Genomic DNA, 23,861 nt, shown 5'->3' on the forward strand with positions numbered 1-23,861 from the left:
AGTTATTTGACATAAGAAATTGATATGGATACATAGTGCGTTAGCCCAGACCCCATTGTGGTACACTGTGGTTGGTGAATAATAGTGTACGAGTATAAGTATTTTTGTTTTCAATTAGATTAAGAGTTTCTTAACAAGTGAATAAAAACGCTTCAAAAGTAGTATTTGATATTTTACCATTCTTTGTGCGCTTACGTCAATCTTATTTCGAACTTGACGGAAGATTGATAGTTGACGTATTTCAAAATCGTTAGTCATATGCAAAAACAGAAACAATTAATTAGTATATGAGCGAAAGCAACAATATCAATGACATATGTTTATAAACATTTTTACATTTGCATGCAAAAGCGCATAAGTCGCTTTGGAATTTTGCTTGAAACAACTATTGTAGGCAACAAAAAACATTTGCACAAAGAGCATTCATTTGCATTTCGGTGACTAAAAATGGCAAAATAACCAAAAATATTAAAAAAAAAAAAATAAAAAATAAGCGAATGAAATATAAAAAAAAATTGCCAACAATAGTCATTAGAGGTCACTCGTGTGTTTAGTGGAGAGACCAAATGGTTAAAAGGTATTGAAAGAGCAAAAATCCAATGAAATAAATGCAAAAAATATTAATATAAATACATATGTACGTATGTAATTAGGCTTCCATATATGCAAATATATATGTAAAAATATCTGCAAGATATGCCTAAACTCGCTCATAACTCTTGTTATTAATATGGATTTACAAGTGTGTCAAAATATATATGTTTCAAATACCATGAGACAGAAAAGTAACTCAAGGTGAAAATTCGCAAAAGGGCTCACAGCTAACAGGAGTTGTTGTCGTTGCTTTGCGCAACGCTCCCCAAAAAGTTTACATATTTCATTATTTTCGCTAAAACATGGACATTCTGCATAATATAAACATATATCACGGACAAACACACACACACTCACATTTGCGTTTTTATAAAATTTCACGCGAAAAACGGTAAACGACAACTGTCACGTCAAGCGAAATGAAATATTTGAATAGCACTGTGTGTTTCAGCCAAATGCCGCTTGGGTTTGGTGTAAGAATGTTTGCCGCAAAAATAGGGCTTAATGTCCATTAGGTTGATGAGAAATTATAAAAAAAACGGAAAACAACAAAAAATAGAGAAAGCAAAGAAATAATGAGAAGTGACCTAAGCCAAGGCAATGACTGACTTCCCGTGTGTTTTGTGCTACTATGCTTTGCGAAGATGGGTATATGGGGAATATAGAGGTGTTTTACAGATATACAGATACATATGGTTGTAATATATCTAATTTTATATTTATTTACATATACAGCTAGGTGTGGCCCGTGAAATTTTAATTAGTGTGGTTTATATATTATACTTAGCGGTAAGCAATTCAAAATTAGCTAGAAATTCAGCAAATTAACAAATATGAAGAAACTTACACAAAACCGTAGGGAAATATTACAATTTCATTTTAAAATCGTGGATCAAATTTTTTATTTTTGAATAAAAAATTAGAGAATCTAGTATGATCAGCATAGCACAAAAAACTTACATATATAAGAATATTTATAAATAAATATTTTTCTCACTCTATTAGCGAGGTCCTTCGGCTAGTTCCAATTTCTCTTTGAATAATGACGAACTCTGTTTCTAAGTTGGTTCTTGACCAGTTTGAATGAAATATTTCGAAGATATATGAGCTTTCTGGCTTTGGAGACAGCGATTGAGAAGCGAGTAGTCTGAGACTTCTGTTGTGATCAAACTAGTTCAGGGAACTATAATACAACAACTATCTGAGATATATATTAATATTCTCTGTAGCAAAAGTGAAGTGAATATACAGAGTAATGTGTAAAAGTCTCAAATATTCTTTTCTTTATTTTTAGCAAATCACTTTTTATAGAGAAAGTTTCATTTCAGACCTCTACGTGATCTTACGTGAGAGATTGGCTTTAGCTTCTTTGCAGTGCCGCTATCTAGATGAACTGTGTGCAGTTGTCGTTCATCAAAACGAAGAAAATAATTGAAAAAATGCTAAATAAGAAATAAGAAATAAAGAGGATATGATAAAAATGATAATAAAACAGGTGAAGAAGAATTGAAAACGACTATGTTGTTGGTGAAAAGAAAGCTGGCAGAAATAAATGATTAGAAATAAGTAGCATTTTTAACAATAATCTTGAGTCGAGTCTGGTCTAGTTAGATTTTTTACAATAATCTAATCGATAATTAAAAGTAACTAAATTAAATTTTAATTATTGCCTACAGTAGCTTACATTTCTAACGTATATTGTTATAAGCAGCACGCAAGAAATCTATTGTTATCTCTTAAGATGCTAATTAATTTTTTAATTAATAAATTGAAGTCCGTAATCTTTAGATTACCAAATTGGAAGCTTATACACAACTATGTATGTATGTATACGATCCCGTGTGTCTGTAATTGTATGAGAATAGACTTCACTAAGGGAAATCTTAAAATATTTGAAATCATGTTTCAAGACAATATATTGAGTCTACTAAATGTCTACTAGCTTAAATTCGCTTTCAACTCAACTCAACAGCTGCACTCAAACTCAGAGAAACCGATTGATTAATGATACCGAAAGTCAAGGTTGCCAGCCGAATTGAATTTTGGTTGTGTGGTGTAAATTAAAAAAAATGAAAATTTAATTACTGATTTGTATTGATGGTGGACCTACTAAACACTTTTAATTTTTAATTACTCGATGAATAACTTCTACAAAACTTCACAGTTGGGCTGTACTTTGGAACACTTTTGGTATCATATGAAAAATGTAACAAAGATTCTTTTGAGAAAATCTTGAAGAGAAAATATTACTTGATGGATCGTGAACCAGTCAGAGAAACTACCCAATAATGGTTTGTAAAATTTCGTATAGGCCGTATAAGATGATGAACCCAGTGAAGTTCCAAGAGGGACTGTTTAGAACGAAAACATCATTTAATGCAAAGAGAGATTTCGAGCAATGTTTGGGACTATTTAATCATAATAAATCCAGACTTTTTATTTATATGTGATCTCAGAACTCTAGAGGATGGAATGTGAACCATTCGGAGAAACTATTCGTATTTGGTTTGATAAATTTTCGTTTCGAACGAAAACATAATTTAATTTTGGATCACTTCAAAGAGAGATTTTGGGAATATTCAATCATAATAAATAGAGAAATAAATAATATTTGATTTATATATGATCTCAGATCTCAAGAGAATGGTCGTTGAAAAAATCACTTATACTTAGAGCTATTTTGAAATAAAAGCCTTATCATACTACAAAATGATAACAAAAGTTTGAAGATTGCAATGATCGGCATATTTTCAAAGCCGTGCACAAGCTAACTACAATCCAGCTGACCAATCACACTGAGGTCAGAAGCAAGATAAGTACTATGAAACTCTACAAAACGTGCTACTAATTTTTAATTATAGCAAATATTTCCGAGTGATTTAACAAAATTACCACTTGGCTAGTAAATCTTAACATTTCAAGTTTACACGTCGTGCTAAAAACACCACAAAGAAGAATTGAATGCGAAGGCTTTCAAAATCAACGCGGCTAACTAGCACCTTTGGCAAAATTGAAATATGTAATTCAACAGCTACATCATACATAAATATACATTTGCTATAATTGCAGAACTTAAGCCACACTTTAATTTAAGCCACAAAGACTGAAGGCTTTGCCGGCGCAGTCGGTTGTTTAGCTTGAATGCGTGACTATTGAGCATAGATTGGAAATTGTAAACAATTATAATTTAATCCATTGTAAAGTGCCGTAATTTACCAGCTTCCAAAGGCACACAGCTTCCAGCACTTGGCGAATTAGTGAAGTGCTAGCTTGGCTAAGTGACTCGAGGTATGTAAGATAAGCTGTTGTCTCCGACACTTACATACATAAATCATGAGCAATTCATGTGAGGCATTTATGTTTGAGGAAAAAATAATTGATTAAAATAATTGCTTTAGATTGTTTACGAAAATACAGGCATGTCTTTAGAGGTGTTAGACTACCGCATGTTTTTATAAAATTGCTAAGTTTTTAGCCAGTCTGTGTAAAAACGAACTATTAAACAAAAATTTAACAAAAAAAAAATTAATTTGGAGACTAAAAACTTAAAGATATTAGTCTTCAATTAAGAAATAGAGTTTTCAACTAAATACAAGATTAAACGTTCTATGTTATAGATATTAAGTGAAGAGATACATTAATAAGAAGAACATTTTCGCATTGCCAATAAGACCATTTCTTGAATAACAGTATCGAATTTCTCGGAATAAAATACCGAAAATTATATCGATAAAATTGGTAAGTCCTTCATAATATTTAAACGAGCCATCAAACTTTCATTATAATTATATACAAAGTCATCTTCTCCCTTTATTCATGGCGACACGAAACAGTATTTGCCCTCAAAAAATAGAAACGGGAGGAACCTGCTGTAATCTCTATTTCAATCATTCTTGAAAGAATACTTATAACATTAAGAATAGGTTCTACTAATTATAATAATATTAGAAAATTGTATCTTATATACAAGATAGCTTATTTTCAGAAAACGTCGGCATATTGAGAACTACATTCCAGTAACTCTTCTAACAGATATGATGAATATAGAAAACTCCATAAAATATTAATATAGACATGCAAATTTCCCAAAATTTTAAGTACTAACCAACGATGTAGATTTAACCCGGTTTTCAAAATTTTGAAGTAGTAACAAACGATGTTGGTTCAACTCGGTGTGTTCATAAACGAAATTAATTGTTTCATGGCTGTGGAACTATCTCTTAAGGTGTTAGTTCCGCAATACAGATTTAATGATTGTCTCAGAATGAAGGTAAATAAATGTAGAGAGGGATAGTTGTTACTTTAATTTCCGTAGAAGCTCACTATATTTTTCATACTGGAGGATCTTGTGAAAGGTGCTGTAACGATCTACAGATGAAGGTAATTGCGACTTCTCCGAACATCACTGTGCTAAATAAGATACATAGAACCAAAGTAGTTAAATTATAGATTGGTTGAAATTCGAATGTGATCTATACACTTAGAAACCACTCAACTATTTTCTTGAAAGTTTAGTAATCAGTCTATTATATTCTGATAAGTTCAGAACATTGGGCCTAATCATTGAATCCGTTTCGATCGAAAAATGGTTCGATTCGATCGAAAAATTTTACATGGGAATCATTGAATCCGTATCGATAGTCACATTTTCGATCGAATTGAACTTAGTTACCGACGCGATAAAATGCTTTCCGCGGCACATAGATGTCACTAATTTCGGAATCATTGATACCGCAATATCGAAAATTTGCATCGAAATCAATCCGTTGGTGAGTGTGTTGCGGAAATTTTAAAGAAATGGAAAATTTGTAAGTATTTATATAAAAAATTGTTAATGACGCATTTAATTATGTTTTAAATTGAAATTTTAGAGATAAGAGACAAAAACACACTAATAAAACACAATTTGAAGTGTTAGTAAATGAAATGAAGTTACACCCCGACATAGCGAAAGGATTTTCGCAGAGAGCACCAGGCGAATTGAATAGTTTTTGGGAAGAAATATCAAATAAACTGAACGCTTTAGGTCCTCCAATCAAGGACAGAACTGGATGGAAGAAGGTATGAAAAATCATAATTTGTAAATTATCGGCTATTAAACTTTTTTCTTAACCTATAACTAGGTTTGGACAGATTTTAAGTTTGCAACAAAGAAAAAAATGGTAAAAAATGCAAAACACATTTCTGGAACAGGTGGTGGGCCCTTCAGCCAAGTTTCTTTAAGTTCACTTGAAGAGGAGGTGAGTGTTATACTGTCACTCAATACATCAGTGAAGGGCTTAAAAGGCATTAACAGTTTTGGATGCTTACCACTCACTTCAATAGAAAATATCCCTGATGAGATTCCTACAACAAGTAGTGCTAGCAAGAGACCAGTTGAGTCAATTTTTTCCCAGCCTGACATTGAATTGGTTGAACCTACATCACATATGACTCCTGGTCAGGCAATAGAATCTAATGTGGATGCCGATATTTTCTGTACTCCACATAAAAAGAACAAAACAAACAAGATGGATCTTCTTACAGAACAAATAACGATCCAAAAAAAAGTGGAGACAAATATTTCAAAACTGCAGGACACGCTTGTGAAACATCAAAAAGAATATATTAAAGAACAGTCCGACACAAATAGGTGGCTTAGAAAACTTAATGAAACTGAAAAGGATAAATTAAAGGAAATGAAGCGACATAATTCCGTCATGGAAAAAATAGCAATAGATAAATTAGAAACCAAAAAGAAAATTTTAGAACTAGAACTTGAACATTTAAATAAGCCATAAGTTTTTTTGAACTAACAAAACATTTCGTTTTAATGAATTTTTATGTTTTTTACCTTAGTCTAATAAAAATGAATTCAACATGTATATTAAAAAATATCTAAAAAACTATCTCTTATTCTACTTGCTTCGTCGGTGGGCATATCATCTAAATCATTGTCATCATCGATGGAATATTCATTTTCAGTTGTATCCAGGTATGGCTCATTAAAAGTTTCGTTAGAATTAAAATTCAAACGAATATTATGCAATGCACAGCAGAAATTAACAATACGCGCTGCTTTAAATGGCTCGTAATGTAGACCTCGTTCACTGCAAAGGCAACGAAATACAGATTTTAATAAACCTATTGTTTTCTCAACAATTATTCGGCCTTTAGCATGATTCGTATTAAATCTTCTTTTTCTAAGGCATGTGATTGGTTCTCTAAATGGAGTTATAAGCCACGGTTGAAGAGGGTATCCTTTGTCACCTTTAATGAGTATATTTTTATTAGTTGATGGTATTTTTATCAATGGATTCTCACCTAATATTAAATTTGCATTTCCTCTCCGATAATTGGTAGCGCTGATAGATTTCATGTCACTCAAATCCCATATATGAGAATCGTGACTACTGCCCGGATATTTAGCACATACGTAACGTATTTGCATTTTGTGGTCGCACACCTACATATATATGTACATTCAAAAAAGCGAATATAAACACTTAGTTAAAAGATAATTATAAAAGCCTCACAATCATAACGTTCAGACTTGAGAATCCTTTGCGGTTATAATAGAGATGTTTATCTCTTTTTGGAGCCATTATCTTTATGTGAGTTCCATCAACTGCCATTGTCACGCCTGGAAATTTTGATTTGACAAAAAAAAAGGTTTTTGATTCCAATTCTTCGCTGTCAGTCATGTAAATAGAAATCCGCCTCGAACATAGCCTGTACTCAAGACAGTTAAGAACTTCTTCCAATATTCCACAGAATGTCGATTGGGCCACATTTATATTGAAGTCCTTTCCAATGCAATGCTGATAGTTGCCTGGGGCAAAGAAACGTAGACATGCAGCAAGCTTTAATTTCGGGGAAAGAGAACCTTGTCTCTTATCATTTCCACATACATTTTCGTATTCCCTTAAAATATATGTAAATGCTCTTTTGTTGACGCGAAAATTTTTGATGAAACTGTAAATACGTATACATATAAATGAAGTTATGTATTCCTTTTTTAGCTTAAATCCTTACTTAAAATCATCCATTTCCAATATGTCTTTTGAACTATTTCTTAAATTTCTGCGCTCACGACGAATTTTTACACAATTTCCATTTTCACTATCACTATCACTTAAATTAAACGCGATTGTATCCATTTCAAATATTTATATAAACGAAATAAAAATTCCAGACAATTTAATTTTTCAAACCTGTCAAACTTACAGTCGACAATGAAGTTTGACATTTTTATTTTGTGGTAAAGCAGTTTATCGACGGAATGAATGATTGCATAAAAATTTTCGATCGAAAATACTTATCGAATCGAAATCGAATTCGCTGCGGATTCAATGATTAGGCCCATTGTTCTTAAAGTTTTGGGTTCATTTTAAATGGCCTTTATACGACACGTATTTAAATAACCAAGTAAGGAAAGTTATACTCTTAAAATTAAGCTTGTATAGTGGCTAGTTCATAAGAATTGCTAAAATACTTTCGGCTAAACATGTTTTGGAAAAGAGCTTAACTTATTTAAAATAGAATAAAGGGGGCAAGTGAAATTAAAAAGCCAAAATCTTAAATTTTTTTATAATATTTTAAATTGTTGAAAGTGGGTTGAATAATAATAATATTCTTCTGTGTTCCAACATCTTTAATCTTGGACGGAAAAAATACTGTTAATGGACTGTTTAAACTCGTTTTCTATGACTTCGTTGACTGAATACTTCTTAAGTTATCAAACGCTATTAACAATTTAATATATTTGTGAAATATGAGAAAAACCTTGAAAACGTATAATACATATTAAATAGTTCGCAATTGTCCACTCTAAGCTACGTACGTATATAAGAAACTCATAAAAATTTAATCAACCCATCCAACGCATGGGAAAATTAAAAACACCAAATATATGAATATGAGAATACAATTTGTATAGGAGTGCGACCAAATGTCGTTGCCAAAAAAATAATTATTATCGATTTCTGCGTTTTCATCATATTTCACTGAAATACAGAATTACCTATTTTTATACATTCATTACTATATGAATATATATACATATATATTCCGAAGTACGTTTTTTCCCAAGTTACTGACTTGACACACACGCTGTCTTCATTATAACAACTATCTGCACTGTCGATTGGACATATTGTCTGCGTACCCCTATCATCGTTATAACACGGGCTAACTACCCCATTCTTAGCCTTAGCTGGTATTTCCCTTTATAACGCCATACCATCGATTATTCCACCATTACATTCATTTCATTTGCGTTTTTGTATTCACTTTGTTTATTTACCTGTTTCGAATGTCTTGCGTTTGTTGGCGCAGAAGGTTTTTCATATTGTAACAGGCGGTTATTGTACCCGAGCTAATGGTGGCATACATAGTACATATGTATATATTTAAAGGGTGTTTGGGAAATATGTTTTTTTTTGAAATTATTTTTATAATTATTTTGATAATTAAAAATGTCCGTTAAGTTTTTGTTTTGGCAAATGACTATAATTACAAATTGAACCTAACCGTCCAATTTGAAAAGTGAAATGCCTCTTCCCTGACGTTCTTAAGAAGGGACTTAAAGTATTTATAACTTAGACACCAAAATTAATTTGGAAACACCCTATGAATTATAAATATTTAATTGCCTTATGTAGAGTTGTGTTTAAACAGTTGCGTCATTAGAAGTTCAATATCAAATATAAATACATATGACACATGTTCATATATATGAAATATATATATATAAACATATATGTATATATATATATATTATGTTTATATATCTCTTAAAACTCATGTGTATTGTTTATGAAATTTTTAACGGCCTATAGTGTAATTTTTAATACCAATGTGGTAAATTTCCCAAACATTTATAGCCAAGTGTCGTCAAATCCCCCTCTATATACAGCATGGAGAGTTCCTTCGTGCATAAGCATGTCATCAAAAAATTAATTTATCAAGCTGGTATATTCTATAGCTCGTGTAATGCATCAATTCTATATTGTCCTATAATAGAACAGTTATATATTGTCTTATAGCGTTTTCTTTTCTCGATGAAAATGCTACCTCTTTATATTTCAACATTATATAAATGCTGCATTTTCTCTTTGAATATGTTCCATTTTTTACATGATAAAAGAACAAAAAAATATCTTCATATTACGCTGGTCTACTCTCATTTACAATTAGAAAATCCGAGCACAAGACAGAATAAATATTAAATTTTTTTGAGAAAAGACCTATTAGTAACATATATAATTAAGCGCAAAGATAGATAATTAAGGACTAAAAGAAGTTTAAGTTCGGATCAATCTAACTTGAAAATACAAACTGAAAATGATCTTGAATTTGCATGAAATATATTCTTATTGATAGTTTTTTCCAATCTGATCTACAAGTAAATCATTTTCTTCTTCTTTTGGGGTCATTAATTTTTTTTTATCGTTACCAGTTTCAATTTCAATTTTCAAAAGATAAATCGTTCTGTAAGTCTATCTGAAGTGTTCTATAAAAATATGAGACAATAATATCAACAGAATCCGAAACCAAAGTATTATATCGAAATCAATACAGTTCGATATTTCGAATTCTGTTCGAACAATTTTTTCATTATCGAAATACAGTTGAACTTCCCTAACTCGAATCAACACAATCCACAAAAAAACTTCGAGTTATACAAAGTATTTCTATAAAATTTTACTTCTATTGCCAATTCAAGAGTTCGAGTTATCGAGAACTTTGATTTATAGAACTTCGAGTTATGGAAGTTTAACTGTAATTTGATAGCCTTGATTTGGATATTGGTAACTTTTATTGGTACGAAAGTACTTATAAAATGGACTGACGAAACATTTTTAAATATTTCTATCGCATTGGGACACCTTATAGTTTAAAACTGTTCAAAAATGTTATTCCCTGAAGTTCGAATTTTATGGAAGAATATCATGTTCACCTTTCTTTTCGAACAAGCCTCTTTAGCCTCATCATTAAGTACCGCCACATTTCTAGTAATCATCGTATATGAACATACCTACACATGTGTCTTGAACATGAACTTTTAAAACACTATCAATGCCTTGACACTTCAGGCGCGTATTTACAGTGACACGAGTCACAATTCATTATCAGTGAACCCCCCCACGAACGAACAACGCCTTGCATACGCGATGAATAATCAAAGAAAAAATCACTAGTCAGCCAAGAGTGTGCGAAAGACAGACAGGTGTAGCGCCACTGAAAGGCTATCAAACTATATAAAAACTTAACTGCACCTACAACACTTTACATGCGACACGAGCCATTACACGATAAGCGCAAGCAGGTGCTCGGAAGAACGCAAGTTGAAAGCTTAAAGCTATCAGTTGTGTGTGTGTATGTATGTATGATATTCGTCAATCGAGCATGTCATTCGTGTCGTTTGGCCTTGAACTTTTCGTTCATACATATGTATATATGTTTCACTAATAATTTTTGCTTTTCTTTTCATTATAGTTTTTCGTTCGGCGGTTTTGTGGTTTTATAGCTTTCGCTTTTCCCAGAAGGTAAATGTGCCACATAAAAAAAAAATTATGAATTCTATAAGTGATATTCTAGTATTTTTTATTATTTGTTTGCTCGCTCTAACAGCAAGCTGTACTGCGCTCTTCAAACTATACGAATTGTTGCTGCGTCAATATGGTTTTACTTTCTAATATCGGCTAATTGAATGGAGATACTATATACATACAGACATATATATATATGGACATACGAGTATATAGTCTGTTGTTTTCTGATAAACATTTGTGCGTTAAGTTCAAGGTGTGTCATGCACATCGGCTCATTGGCTCCTGTCTAAATAGTCTATACGCAACTAACGCCCCCAACGGGTGTATGGCGTACCTAAGAAGGTAATTAGCATAGTGGCCTCGCTAGAGGTTAGTTAAACTTTACTTCAGCGACTTTGTTGACAAATGCCTACACTCCTATTTACATGCCATTACGCTAATAGCGCTCTTATCTGCCACGGAAAAGTTGAAGAAACTAAGGAAGTCAATAGTTAATGACTTCGGTTTTCATTGGTTTTCAATGCTAGTTGCGGGGCGTGACATGCGCCCCGTTCCCTAAAAATTTCCTCGTACAAAGTTCATTTAACTGTGTAATTATTTTTATTTTTATTCAAGGTTCAGACTTACCTCGATTTTCATGGAATAGTCCTCGATGAGTTTCTCATGCTGTTTCACTAATTCTTCATTCTTCTCCAAGAGCGCTTTACCCAGCTCGGCGGCTAGTAATATATCCGATTCTTTTTGTTGTAATTGTGCCCATACATCAACTTCGGATTGTTGACGATCTAGTGCTTTGGTACGTGCCTCCATAGCGGTTATGTAATCCTCTAAATTAATGGAACCAATACTTGAATTATGTAAAATGTTCGTTGTTGAGGATGGCGACGACGACGACGACGACAACGACGATGACAACGACATTGACGACGACGGCGACGACGACGACATCAACGTGCTTTGCTGTTTATGCTTTAGAGCCGTTGCAGAGTGCAAACCGTTGTGATGATAATTGTGCATCGTTGGATCATCACGATCGCGCTCAGCGTATAAAGATCTACGATTTAGCCAAGGTTTATGCATATTCAACCCAAGCGCGCATTTTGTACACGTCGATTTTTTAATGTTTCACAAATCACACAGAGTTATTTGTAATATTTAGTCTCATAAATGTTTAGTATTTACTCATAAATGTTTGATAGATGATGGTTTGAAGCTTTTGCGAGTTAGACGTAATATATTTTCCTTCCTTTTTTTGCTTGGTTATTTATGTATTAAAATGCAAGTTGATGCCTTGAATGAAGTAATATTTATATATATATAGTATGTAAATAAATGTTTAATTTGTTCTTAATTATTGTACATAACGAGGCTTGTGGCGAAATTACGTTGACGGTTTTTATATACAAGACATTTAATGAATGTGAAATAGATTAGTCCAACACCAACAAAGATATGAGTAATATATACAAGATTATCTCAATGAAACTAATTGAATGCTTAAAACCAATCACTAAACTGCTGTTTAAAGGGGGTTAAGTACTCAAAAATTCTGACAGATTTTGAAATCATTATTGGGGGTAACGTTTCCACGTTCGTCGGGTCTTTGTTATCGGAATGGATACTGATTTGTATTATATCAGTAACTGATTTGTCAAAATAATTTTGGATATAATTTCACAATATCCAAAATTACAATAACGACTTCAACGACTTACAACAGTTCTTTGAGAACACAAAAAGAAACTGTCATTGAAAAATTGTCCTATCTGTGAATCTCTTACAAACATGCCGAATTCCGCCACCATCAGAAGCGAGGAAAGGTAATCTTCAAAATATTTAAAACAAAGTGAAAATTCATGTGCTTTCTTCTTCTTCTCTTTTTTCTCGTACCTATATTCTTCCTTCATTCACTATCTTTAAAGTTAAGAGGTACAATATTTGTTCGAGGAGACCAATGCCAATGTTGTTGACTTACGGTAACGATTCAACAAATTTACAAATGAAATCCACGAGATCAACCAAGGAGCTTTAGTCAAAAAGTACTACTTTGGGTCTAGTATGCATGTCTACGGGTTCGACCTAATTATATTTTCAATAAGCTTGAAAGTTTGGACCCAGAAGTGCTCATATCCACAACTTGCAATACTATATAATATAAATCTTCCTCCGATTCCCAGTAAAAAAGTAGAGGAGTATTTCCTGGATAGTTTAGACGTTTAGAATAGATTAGGTTCATGGTTCATCCCCCGTATCGGCGATCACGCTTGGACAGCTTATGGCAAGTGATTTGAGATGCCAGACAGCTGTTGAAGTTCAAGCTCATGTATTGAAAAACTGTTTTGTACCTATAACAAATCTGCTTAAGCGGAGAACGGTGCTCTAAGTACTCAATAAAGAATTTCAAACTGATGCCGATACTCCAACTCTAAACTTATTCAGAGCGGACTCAGCAGATGTTAGTAGAAGAAGACAAATGCCTCTCTGCTTACGAAAGACCAAGATAAAGGCAACTAGGTCATACTATTTGCTGCGAGTTATCGCCAACTAGTCTAAAATAGGCTCTGAAAAAGTGGAAAATACCTAAATTGTATCTAAACTACACTGAAATTTTGACAAATTCCGTTCTCATATCTGATAGTTTTACGTAAACGAAACGGAACCGTAATTTTAAAGACTTAATTTTATCTGTTCACTCTCCAATATTTTTGAAAAATACGTCAGCCTATTTCAAATTGTAGCAAGTTGTCGAGCCAACTCCAACTCCATAAAGTGCACAGAATGACCGTACACATTGGAATGAGGCCAATAAGAAAGAGAAGAATCCAAAACACGAAAAGTGCAGCAAGCAAATGGGGGACATCCGACTCATTGTAGTGGTATATAGTTTACATTTCTTCATATTTCGGGGCAACTAAGGTCACATGGAAATTTTGTGCCAGTGCAGTTTACTGCTACCAATGATTTTTAGACTTTCCCCGCCACTTTTAGATTTTTGCGCAAGCAAAATGATTTATGCAGCTAAACTACCCATGAACCGTTTATCTACAATGTTGGCCAACAGCGTTTAGTTCCACTTGGTGGTAATGATATGCCCGCCTTACATACATAGGTGCCACCACACCACCCCCAAGCAATGCAGCAGCGTTTTTTCGTTGCATATTTTTACACTTTTATTTCTTCCTTTGCATTTGTTATATATTTACATATTTGTTTGTGGGTGTGTAACTGATATTTGAATATGTGTTTGGGTGTTTGTATTAGTTGTTGGTGCTTTGGTGCAGTTGCACTGAAGGTCAGCGCACGTTAAGCGGCTTTTACCTCAACAGTAGTTATAATGCATGCAATTGCATACATACATACGTAAGTACGTATGTGCTTACGTCAATATGGCAGTGCCAGAAGAGTTTCGGTGTCACTTTTACGTTTCATGTTAAATTACTTTGCCGTTGCATTTACTTGGATTTGAAATTGTACAAAGTGTTTGGTGTCGCTTCCCATTTCGACATGGCTGACGGTTTGCATGCATGAATGTATGTATGTATGGCAAAGCTTATGCCGCATTAAAGAAGAGCAGAAGGTGGAAAATATTGCTAAAACAAGGGAGTTAACTATTTTTATAAGATAAGTGTAGCTATATGTATATATATATATATATTTGTTTATGTATGTCTGTATAATATATATATGTATTTATATATGTAAGTATGTGTGCCATCATTTAACTTTACATAAGGTCGTTAAAGCTGTATGTTTCGTGTGGTTGCACTAGTTAGTTAGTTGCACATATAAAAATTAGCATTTCTTTTTGTTGTAAGCATAGTGTTGTGTGTGTGTGTGAGATGTGTCGGCATGAACTTTATTTATAGCTGTGAATGCATGCAAAGTTAGTAGAGCACATAAAATACACGCATGCACACAAATACATACAAACAAACATATATAGTAGAAATAGAGCCAACATTCATTCATACGCAAAATCAACACGCACAAAACACTTGCACACTTGGGGGCGTACTTCTCGTAGTACCAGCTATGTAGCTAACAATTGTAAACAACAAAGTAACGCTAACTAATCTTTTTGCATAATTTCGAAATTCTTCCGCTGAATTATTGTTTTATTCTAGTTTTTCACTTTTCTGTTCTACTGCCTTATCTGTCATTATCTTCAGGCGGCATCCTCACTTTTAACTATATATGTGTGTGTGCACTCTATTCTAATTACTGTGTATCTGTTAGTGCGTCTGCCGCCCCCACGTTTGCGCCACCGCACCGCTTTGTTTTTCACGCGCTGTTGACTTTTTTCGTTTGCACCGGGTTACATTAAATATTTTTTAATTTCTTTTTTATTTTAGTATATTTTTCAGTGGAATTATTTTTATTCTTATTTGACTTCGCTATTTTGCTTCGCATTTTGTTTTGTCATTGCAGTTTTGGTCACTGTTCTCGCGGTTTTAATGTTGTAGCATTGAAAATCTGTTTATATTTTTTTATTTGGTGTTGCCACTTCTAAGTCACATATAGAGTTTAAGGGTGTTAAATGGTATAAATCGAAAATTATAAGATTATCTCAGAATTTACTGGTTTTCTTTTATTAGGTTATTTCATTGGGATTAACTTAGATTATTTTATTTTTTATTAATATATATTTTTTAAACCTTCAAATTAAATATTGAAATATTTTATCAAACCTTTCCTAGGTGTATAAGATTTTTTAAGAAGATTTGGACTGTTGTTTCAAATAACATAAAAAAACATTTTACTTATATTAGTCGGCTCTTAATTGGTTGACTTTTAAAGATTTTTCGATCATGAAAACGAAAAAATAATCGGCTTAAACATGTAGATCCCTGTATAGTATTTTTCTAGATTCTATTTGTATATATATTTAAGAACATGAATTCTATAAGTAACTCTTTTATGAAATTAACACAGCAATTTCGAATTGTCTAAGGACTGGTTTGAAAAAAGATCATATAATTTTGAATCGTCAAGAACCTATGATCCTGGATTTACGTACTTTTAAAATGTTCCATTAAGATTGTCATGCTTTTTTGATCTGTACATATATGAATTTTAAGCAAAGAGAATAAACAATTTTTTTTGAAAATAGTGATATTAAGCGTTCTTTAAGCTCTCTTGTTTGAGAAAAAATTATATTGCTTCTCCGCTTAAAAAAAGTTTTTACACTATTACCGACCAGCAGATCTGAACAGTATGACAAGTGAGACAATATATGAAATAAATACAGAAGAAGAAGAAGTGATCGTTATAAAATATTCTAATTATCTTACTTACTTCATATTGAGTTTCATATAATTTAATTTTTAATTTTTTTCGACGATGTGGTTTTTAATTTCATCTTCTATCGGACAATTTTCAAGTATAGAAGAGCCAAATAAAACAAAAATTCAACACATATGTTAAACATGATTGAATTTTCGGGTCTTTTTAAGAAGAATTTGTGTCAGAAGGAAGCTTAAATATAATAAAAAAATTGTTCAATATCCAGACATAGCAGGAGGTATGAAGTGATTGCAATATTATGACCGATCAAGAGATGTCTTCTCAACAACATGACAAAATTTACAGTTCTGCTATAGTTCTATAGCTCATCCATGCCAACTATGTTGGATATACGAGTATAATGTGGACAACACCTAGTACAGGTCTCAATTAGACACAAAAATTGCGATCAAACTTAATCAGAAAATTACGACAATACCGAATAACAAAATAAACTATTATATGTTGAGGTTTGCTAAGGATTCGAGGGAGCGCATGGTTTTCTTATAAGAATTTTACAAAAGTAGGAGGAAAATATATCAAAGAATCTAGAAAATGTTACGGTACAAAGGACTATGAACTGACATTATTTCCAAAACTGCATTCTTCCACTAGGAAGACACTAAATAATTGTCATTACTTACTATCGCTCTTGAAATTATCATCTGAAATTATTGAACTGATTTTATTTTGGGGGAAATTTATATACTTTTAGAGTAATAAATTTTTAGAAAATTAAATTTATTTGATTACTTTGTAATCAGTAATAAACACGAAAATTTCTTGATATTTTAAAAACTTTCATTTTCACACAGAATTGGTTTCTTTTACCGTTTTAGTACAGATGTCTACATATGTATGTATGCATGTATATCACCAATATTTTATTAATATTATTTTTTTACTATTTATATTTTTATTTTTTATTTTCTTTCAGTATTCTAGTCATTCGAACTCTGCTTCAGATTATTGGCATAACCATTAGAGTTTTACATATAAATTTGTTTTATTAGTTATTGTTATTGTGATTTTTTTCTGCACAATGCCAAATATCATTTGCAGTTTATACGATTCTCAAACACACACTCACAACACAAGAGATATGCATATATGCATAACTGTATAGCAGTATTAAGTACGTGTCACTCGCGGAAATTCTGCTTTACTGTTTCAGCGACAACATTTATTGACAAAACAAAATCGAAGTCAAAAAGCTGTGCTGCCCCGCTAAACAGCAGAGACAGCGATAACAAAAAAAAAAACAAGAAAGCAAAAAAAAAGAACACAAAAATCGTTGATTCTGCAGTGACATGCACTCTTTCTGCTTCTTCTTCTTACTTTTCACTGAAATGCTATATCGTGTTTGTTGTTGTTTTTGTTGCTGATTTTCACCTTTTTTCGCAACACACAAAATCTCAAACACTACTGCTCACCTACACTGCACCGTCTTCACCGTTCACACACTGTCGTTTAAGTCGCGCGGTATACTCTATATAGCCCTTAATGAAGCTTTCAATTTAACGCCCGATTCGACGTCTAGTCGCGGTGATTTATGTAAAAGACAACTGCTGTTGTACTAAGTCACGGATCGCGGTAAAGAACTGCTGCCGACGGTGTTATTAATGGTAACGAACGTTTTTTGTTTTGTTTATTGCTTATTGCTTTTGCTATTGTTATTGTATATTTATTATTTTTGTTATGTTTTGTCGTTGTTTCAGTAACAACGATTTGAATTTTTATCCGTCAGACACGAAAGCAACAACTCAGCGCAAATGTTCGATATTAACTGAAATGGCAAAATGCCGAGACCAAAACACAGCCAAAACACGCACGCACACAGACACACACGCGCCTGAAAAGTCGTTAGAGAGTGAGTAACCAAGTCAACCGTTGCGTTTTGGCTTAAAAGCATTCTACGAAACTACCAACAAACAGCAAGTAGCACTAACATAAACACTCACACACACATTCGCAGTTAGCTCTTACCAACAGTTTTACCAATTGAGTAAACAATAAGGCACCGCCGCGTAGTGAGCATTGATGTTGGTGCCTTACTAAAGTTTCACTAAATTCTCTAGTAAGCGACCCAAGTGACAAACAAAATGAGAGAGTTTTTAGTTTGCTCAAAGAGCGTAAAGAAGAGCGCCGCAATGAATGTTGTTGGCCAAGTGCAGGTGAGTTGATTGGCTGAGATAAATTTACGTTCCACAAAATGGTAAAAGCGCTTCGCTCGCATATCGTAGTTACTGTGAGAAATTGCAATGTCAGAGAGCGTTTTAGGAAAGGCTTGAATTGGAAGAAAACATTGACAATAAAGTGCATTCAACTAAAAAAGCCATAAGAGATTGACAGTGTTTAATTTTAGGAGAGTTGGTAGAAAAATTTAGTATTTTTAATTGGTTTGAAAGAAAAGTAGCAAGAAGTTTTTCGGCTTTGTGGAATGAAAAAGTAAAATACAAATAAAAATTAAGAATTATTAAAAATAAAATACATTTCTCTAGGTAAAATGTACAAATAAAGGAGTACTAATTAATTTTATTAGTAAATTTTTATACTATCGCAACAAAAGTTGCTAAGAGAGTATTATAGTTTTGTTCACATAACGGTTATTTGTAAGTCATAAAACTAAACGAGTTAGATATAGGGTTATATATATCAAAATGATTAGGATGACGAGACGAGTTGAAATCCGGATGTCTGTCTCTCACTCCGTCGTCCGTTCGTCTGTCCGTGCAACGGATAACTTGAGTAAAAATTGAGCTGAGTCAAGATTCAGCTTGGAACACGTATTCCTTGGCACCCTGAGGAGGTTGGTATTAAAAATGGGCAAACTTGGACCAATGCCACGCCCACCACGCCCACAAAATGGCGAACACCAAAAACACATAAAGTGTCATAACTAAGCCATAAATAAAGTTATAAAAGTTAAATTTGGTATAAAGAATCGTCCTAGTAAGGGCCATATTTGGATGTAATTTTTTTAGGGAAGTGGGCGTTGCCCCTCCCCCTAATAGATTTTTTGTATATATCTCTAATCACTATATTACTATATTATGGTTCAAAAACCATATCACAGGAACTACTCGACCAATTCCAATGGAATTATATTGTATTAAATTTTTCTTGACACTCTGATAACAAATATCAAAAATGGGCAAAATCAGCTCACAACCACGACTACTTCCCATATAACTCAATTTTAAATTCCATCTCATTCCTTCGCTTTATGATAGCTCCCATATACCAATTACACTGTGATAGTCAAAAAAAAAGACAAGACCAAATTCGACGGTTTCCCCCTATTTCGGGTCCTACGAATCGAACTGCATCATTACTTTTTTGAGTTACAATCATGGTTTCATACAAAATTTTTTTTTGAAGTTTTTCATCAAAGTGGCCCATTGTAAGAGAAAGGCACTTTTTTCTTCGGTCTCTAACTTTTTTAATGTTGACTTTTTTGGTAAACTTTCTTTGGCAAAGCTTCTCAGAATAAGTCCGTCTTTAAGTTCTTAGATGACTGTAAACCCCAAAATCAATGTTTTTTGTGTCCTTATAGCCAATATGTAAAAAAAACTGAAATTTAATCCATTTTTTTAATGTTTTTGCCCTCAGGTTTCGTCAATATTTTAAGTTACCCTTTGATACTTATAAAGGGTGATTTTTTAAGAGCTTGATAACTTTTTAAAAAAAAAAAACGCATAAAATTCAAAATCTCATCGGTTCTTTATTTGAAACGTTAGATTGGTTCATGACATTTACTTTTTGAAGATAATTTCATTTAAATGTTGACCGCGGCTGCGTCTTAGGTGGTCCATTCGGAAAGTCCAATTTTGGGCAACTTTTTCGAGCATTTCGGCCGGAATAGCCCGAATTTCTTCGGAAATGTTGTCTTCCAAAGCTGGAATAGTTGCTGGCTTATTTCTGTAGACTTTAGACTTGACGTAGCCCCACAAAAAATAGTCTAAAGGCGTTAAATCGCATGATCTTGGTGGCCAACTTACGGGTCCATTTCTTGAGATGAATTGTTCTCCGAAGTTTTCCCTCAAAATGGCCATAGAATCGCGAGCTGTGTGGCATGTAGCGCCATCTTGTTGAAACCACATGTCAACCAAGTTCAGTTCTTCCATTTTTGGCAACAAAAAGTTTGTTAGCATCGAACGATAGCGATCGCCATTCACCGTAACGTTGCGTCCAACAGCATCTTTGAAAAAATACGGTCCAATGATTCCACCAGCGTACAAACCACACCAAACAGTGCATTTTTCGGGATGCATGGGCAGTTCTTGAACGGCTTCTGGTTGCTCTTCACCCCAAATGCGGCAATTTTGCTTATTTACGTAGCCATTCAACCAGAAATGAGCCTCATCGCTGAACAAAATTTGTCGATAAAAAAGCGGAACACCGAACACTGATTTTGGTAATAAAATTCAATGATTTGCAAGCGTTGCTCGTTAGTAAGTCTATTCATAATGAAATGTCAAAGCATACTGAGCATCTTTCTCTTTGACACCATGTCTGAAATCCCACGTGATCTGTCAAATACTAATGCATGAAAATCCTAACCTCAAAAAAATCACCCTTTACATTAAGTGACACCCCATCACATTATAAACCATTGCTTAGGAATGCACCGGTCTGAAGATTGGAAAAAATATGTATATGACATGGTAGACTCTTTTGAAGAAATAGGTGTGAATATGTCCTTAAAAATTTATTTCTTTCACCATCACAAGGACCATTTTGAGCAGCAAGTTCCGACTGAATTCGATGAGCATGGAGAAAGATTTCATCAAGTCGCCGCCCCCTTGAGCATTGGTACAGCGGAAAAAAGCTTGACTCGTTGCTTGCTGATTTGTGTTGGACAGTGATAGATGTCTTATTAAATTTAATTTAAATATTATGTACAAATTTATGATACTTATTAATAACAGTTATAAGATACAAAAAGAATAAAATAGCATACAAACATAGTTAGTGTAGCTTTTTTAAAAAATACAGATTTTGTTAAGCTTTTTTTCTAATGGTTAGTTTTCTCAGAACGTTGTCTTTGCTTAAGTTTCTTACTATTACAAGATGTCACTTAATGTATAAGTATCAAAGGGTAAATTAAAATATTGACGAAACCTGAGGGCAAAAACATTAAAAAAATTGATTAAATTTCAGTTTTTTCGACATATTGGCTATAAGGACACAAAAAACATTGATTTTGGGGTTTACAGTCCTCTAAGAACTTAAAGACAGACTTATTCTGAGAAGCTTTGCTAAAGAAAGTTTACCAAAAAAGTCAACATTAAAAAAGTTAGAGACCAAGAAAAAAGTGCCTTTCTCTTACAATGGGCCACTTTGATGAAAAACTTCAAAAAAAAATTTTGTATGAAACCATGATTGTAACTCAAAAAAGTAATGATGCAGTTCGATTCGTAGGACCCGAAATAGGAGGAAACCGTCGAATTTGGTCTTGTCTTTTTTTTTTTTGGAAAAAAACTATCACAGTGTTATAGGTTTTTCAAAAATGCGGTGGGTTTACTCCGCATATATCGGTAAATACGTGAAATATCTGAGCCAAATTAAGTGAGCATATAATCTTAGATATAATATTTGTTGGTGGTGAAAATGTGTTAAATTGGTTCAGGAATTACCTCAGCCCTCATAAACCTTGTATGATGATTTTTGTTATTCTATTGGACTTTATGCCGAACATATGGGTCAAATTTGGTGTTATCTTAATAAAATTATATCAATACATTGCGAGAGTATAAAATGTTCGGTTGCACCGGAACTTAGCCTCTCCTTACTTGTTTTTATTGTCTTAAAACATGAATTATTCTGTTCAGCTTTTGAAAGATAGTTTGAATCATATTTCACTGAACCATTCATTCCTCGGGATAATAATATAAGGTCTAGTAATAAGAAACCAATCATTTTTGCGTTAAATTGAAGGATAAGGTTATGCACCATTTTATTCGATGACTTGATGTCATTTTGCAGAAAATTTCATAATGCCACTCTCATATAAACACTCGTTGATGTAAAAAAATTAGAGCAGTCGATTTTGAAAAGCTTCTCTTGGCGGGGGTGTTCCGAATGCTGTAATCCATGTTCTCAACAATATTTTTAGCTTAAAATTTATATTTATAATAATAAATGACAATAAACATAAAACTCTCTATTATAAAATAAAATATTTGTTTTTTCATCCAATATCCTACCAATGGCCATTCATCTCAATTCATTCAACTGCATTTGCCGCTCATTCGCGGGCAACTTGTAGTTGTTGTTATTATATACTGGTCATTGGCCATTGAAATTTGATACCCAAACTTACACGCACACCCTAATGCCCTTCTTTCACAGCCGCGTTACTCAATTACAGTCATCTTTCTGCCCAAACGTGAATTGCCACGCTTGATTGACCCGATTCTTATAACGCGCAGAGTTTACCTAGTTCCAGCGCTTTGCCTTTGTTAACTTTGCAATTTACCAACTTTAACTTATTCCTGCTTTCCGTGCTTTCCCATATGTTCGGCATGACAGAGAGCGAAACTCTCTCACCCAACTTAGTGGACTGCATCACTCTCGCTCTCGAAATCACAGTGCATTGTGGGTTTTCGCACTACCGAAGCGCATGCTAACAAATGCACTCGTTTGAATATGTATGTGTGTGTGTGTGTATATTTCTATGTCCGGTGCTCTCTCTCTTCCCGTCTGTGTTCTGCTTAATTGAGTAGATTGACTGCACTTTTAATTAACCGAAAACAAGATTTTCATTGGTCATAATACAATTTACTCAACGATTTGCCAGATATTGCTCGGTAATCCGAAGGTGCCTTGTTTGCACTTGCCGCCTTTGGCACTTGTGTTGTTGTTGTTGCTAGTAGCAACCGGTGTAAAAGTTTTGCTTGTTGTGTTAATGTGTCGCTGGCTGTTGCATTTGTGGTTTGGCCCACATTTAATTCCTGGATTTCGGTACGCCCAAGAATTTTCATAACTGTTTCGACGATTTCGTAATGCTGGAATTCACCGAACTACAAGCGTTCCCACAGTGAGCGCTACACACATATGTATATGTAAGTGGCACAACAACAATTGAGCGGGTTAGAAGCAAGTACCTTTTTGATTGCCAAATAATAGCGTATATATGTATGTATGTATGATGTGTTCTTTGTTGTGTATAGAACTGTGTATATATATTGCTATGCAAATCCATTCATATCACCCAGTTGTTGTTGTTGCCTTTTCTGCTGTTTCTTGTGTGGCATCAACCAAGCCCAGTCGCAATGACACCGACCGGCTTTATTGTTGTTGTTTTTGTTGTAGTTGCCTACAGCTGTCGATTCAATTCGGAATTCCCACGCCCAGTTGGTTTATTGTGCCACTGCGTTCATTCTGCTATAAAATACACACATACATACATACATACATTTGTTGTTGTTGTTGTTGTTGTTCCAA

At 33.4% G+C, this 23,861-nt stretch overlaps 3 protein-coding genes across 3 annotated transcripts in view; 1 reads left to right on the forward strand and 2 right to left on the reverse strand.

Moving 5' to 3' along the window:
• LOC105214590 (bicaudal D-related protein homolog) overlaps positions 1-18,206 on the reverse strand; it is an 83,855-nt gene extending 65,649 nt beyond the window's left edge. The window contains exons 1-2 of the mRNA XM_011188102.3: positions 17,751-18,206; positions 11,757-12,419 (exon numbers count right to left, since the gene is read on the reverse strand). Of these exons, the coding sequence (XP_011186404.1) occupies positions 11,757-12,209 (453 nt within the window). The 5' untranslated portion in view covers positions 12,210-12,419; positions 17,751-18,206. The remainder of the gene's footprint in view (positions 1-11,756; positions 12,420-17,750) is intronic.
• On the forward strand, positions 5,163-6,405 carry LOC128921334 (uncharacterized). The gene is made up of 3 exons (XM_054228574.1): positions 5,163-5,402; positions 5,466-5,655; positions 5,718-6,405. Exons 1-3 carry the CDS (start codon positions 5,392-5,394, stop codon positions 6,372-6,374), a joined length of 858 nt encoding a protein of 285 aa, XP_054084549.1. The 5' UTR covers positions 5,163-5,391; the 3' UTR covers positions 6,375-6,405.
• Positions 7,066-8,011, reverse strand: LOC128921335 (uncharacterized). The gene is made up of 2 exons (XM_054228575.1): positions 7,609-8,011; positions 7,066-7,548 (listed from the first exon to the last, which is right to left on the reverse strand). Exons 1-2 carry the CDS (start codon positions 7,731-7,733, stop codon positions 7,095-7,097), a joined length of 579 nt encoding a protein of 192 aa, XP_054084550.1. The 5' UTR covers positions 7,734-8,011; the 3' UTR covers positions 7,066-7,094.
• Positions 18,207-23,861: the final 5,655 nt, after the last annotated feature.

Source organism: Zeugodacus cucurbitae, chromosome 4 (assembly GCF_028554725.1).
Source record: "Zeugodacus cucurbitae isolate PBARC_wt_2022May chromosome 4, idZeuCucr1.2, whole genome shotgun sequence".
NCBI lineage: Eukaryota > Metazoa > Arthropoda > Insecta > Diptera > Tephritidae > Zeugodacus > Zeugodacus cucurbitae.

Bases quoted from the DNA above. Each gene is read 5' to 3' on its own strand.
- LOC128921334 (XM_054228574.1), top strand. The intron at 5,656-5,717 runs GTATGAAAAATC...ACCTATAACTAG, and splicing joins ACAGAACTGGATGGAAGAAG to GTTTGGACAGATTTTAAGTT.
- LOC128921335 (XM_054228575.1), bottom strand. From the start codon at position 7,733: ATGGATACAATCGCGTTTAATTTAAGTGATAGTGATAGTGAAAATGGA. The intron at 7,549-7,608 runs GTAAGGATTTAA...ACGTATTTACAG, and splicing joins TTGGAAATGGATGATTTTAA to TTTCATCAAAAATTTTCGCG.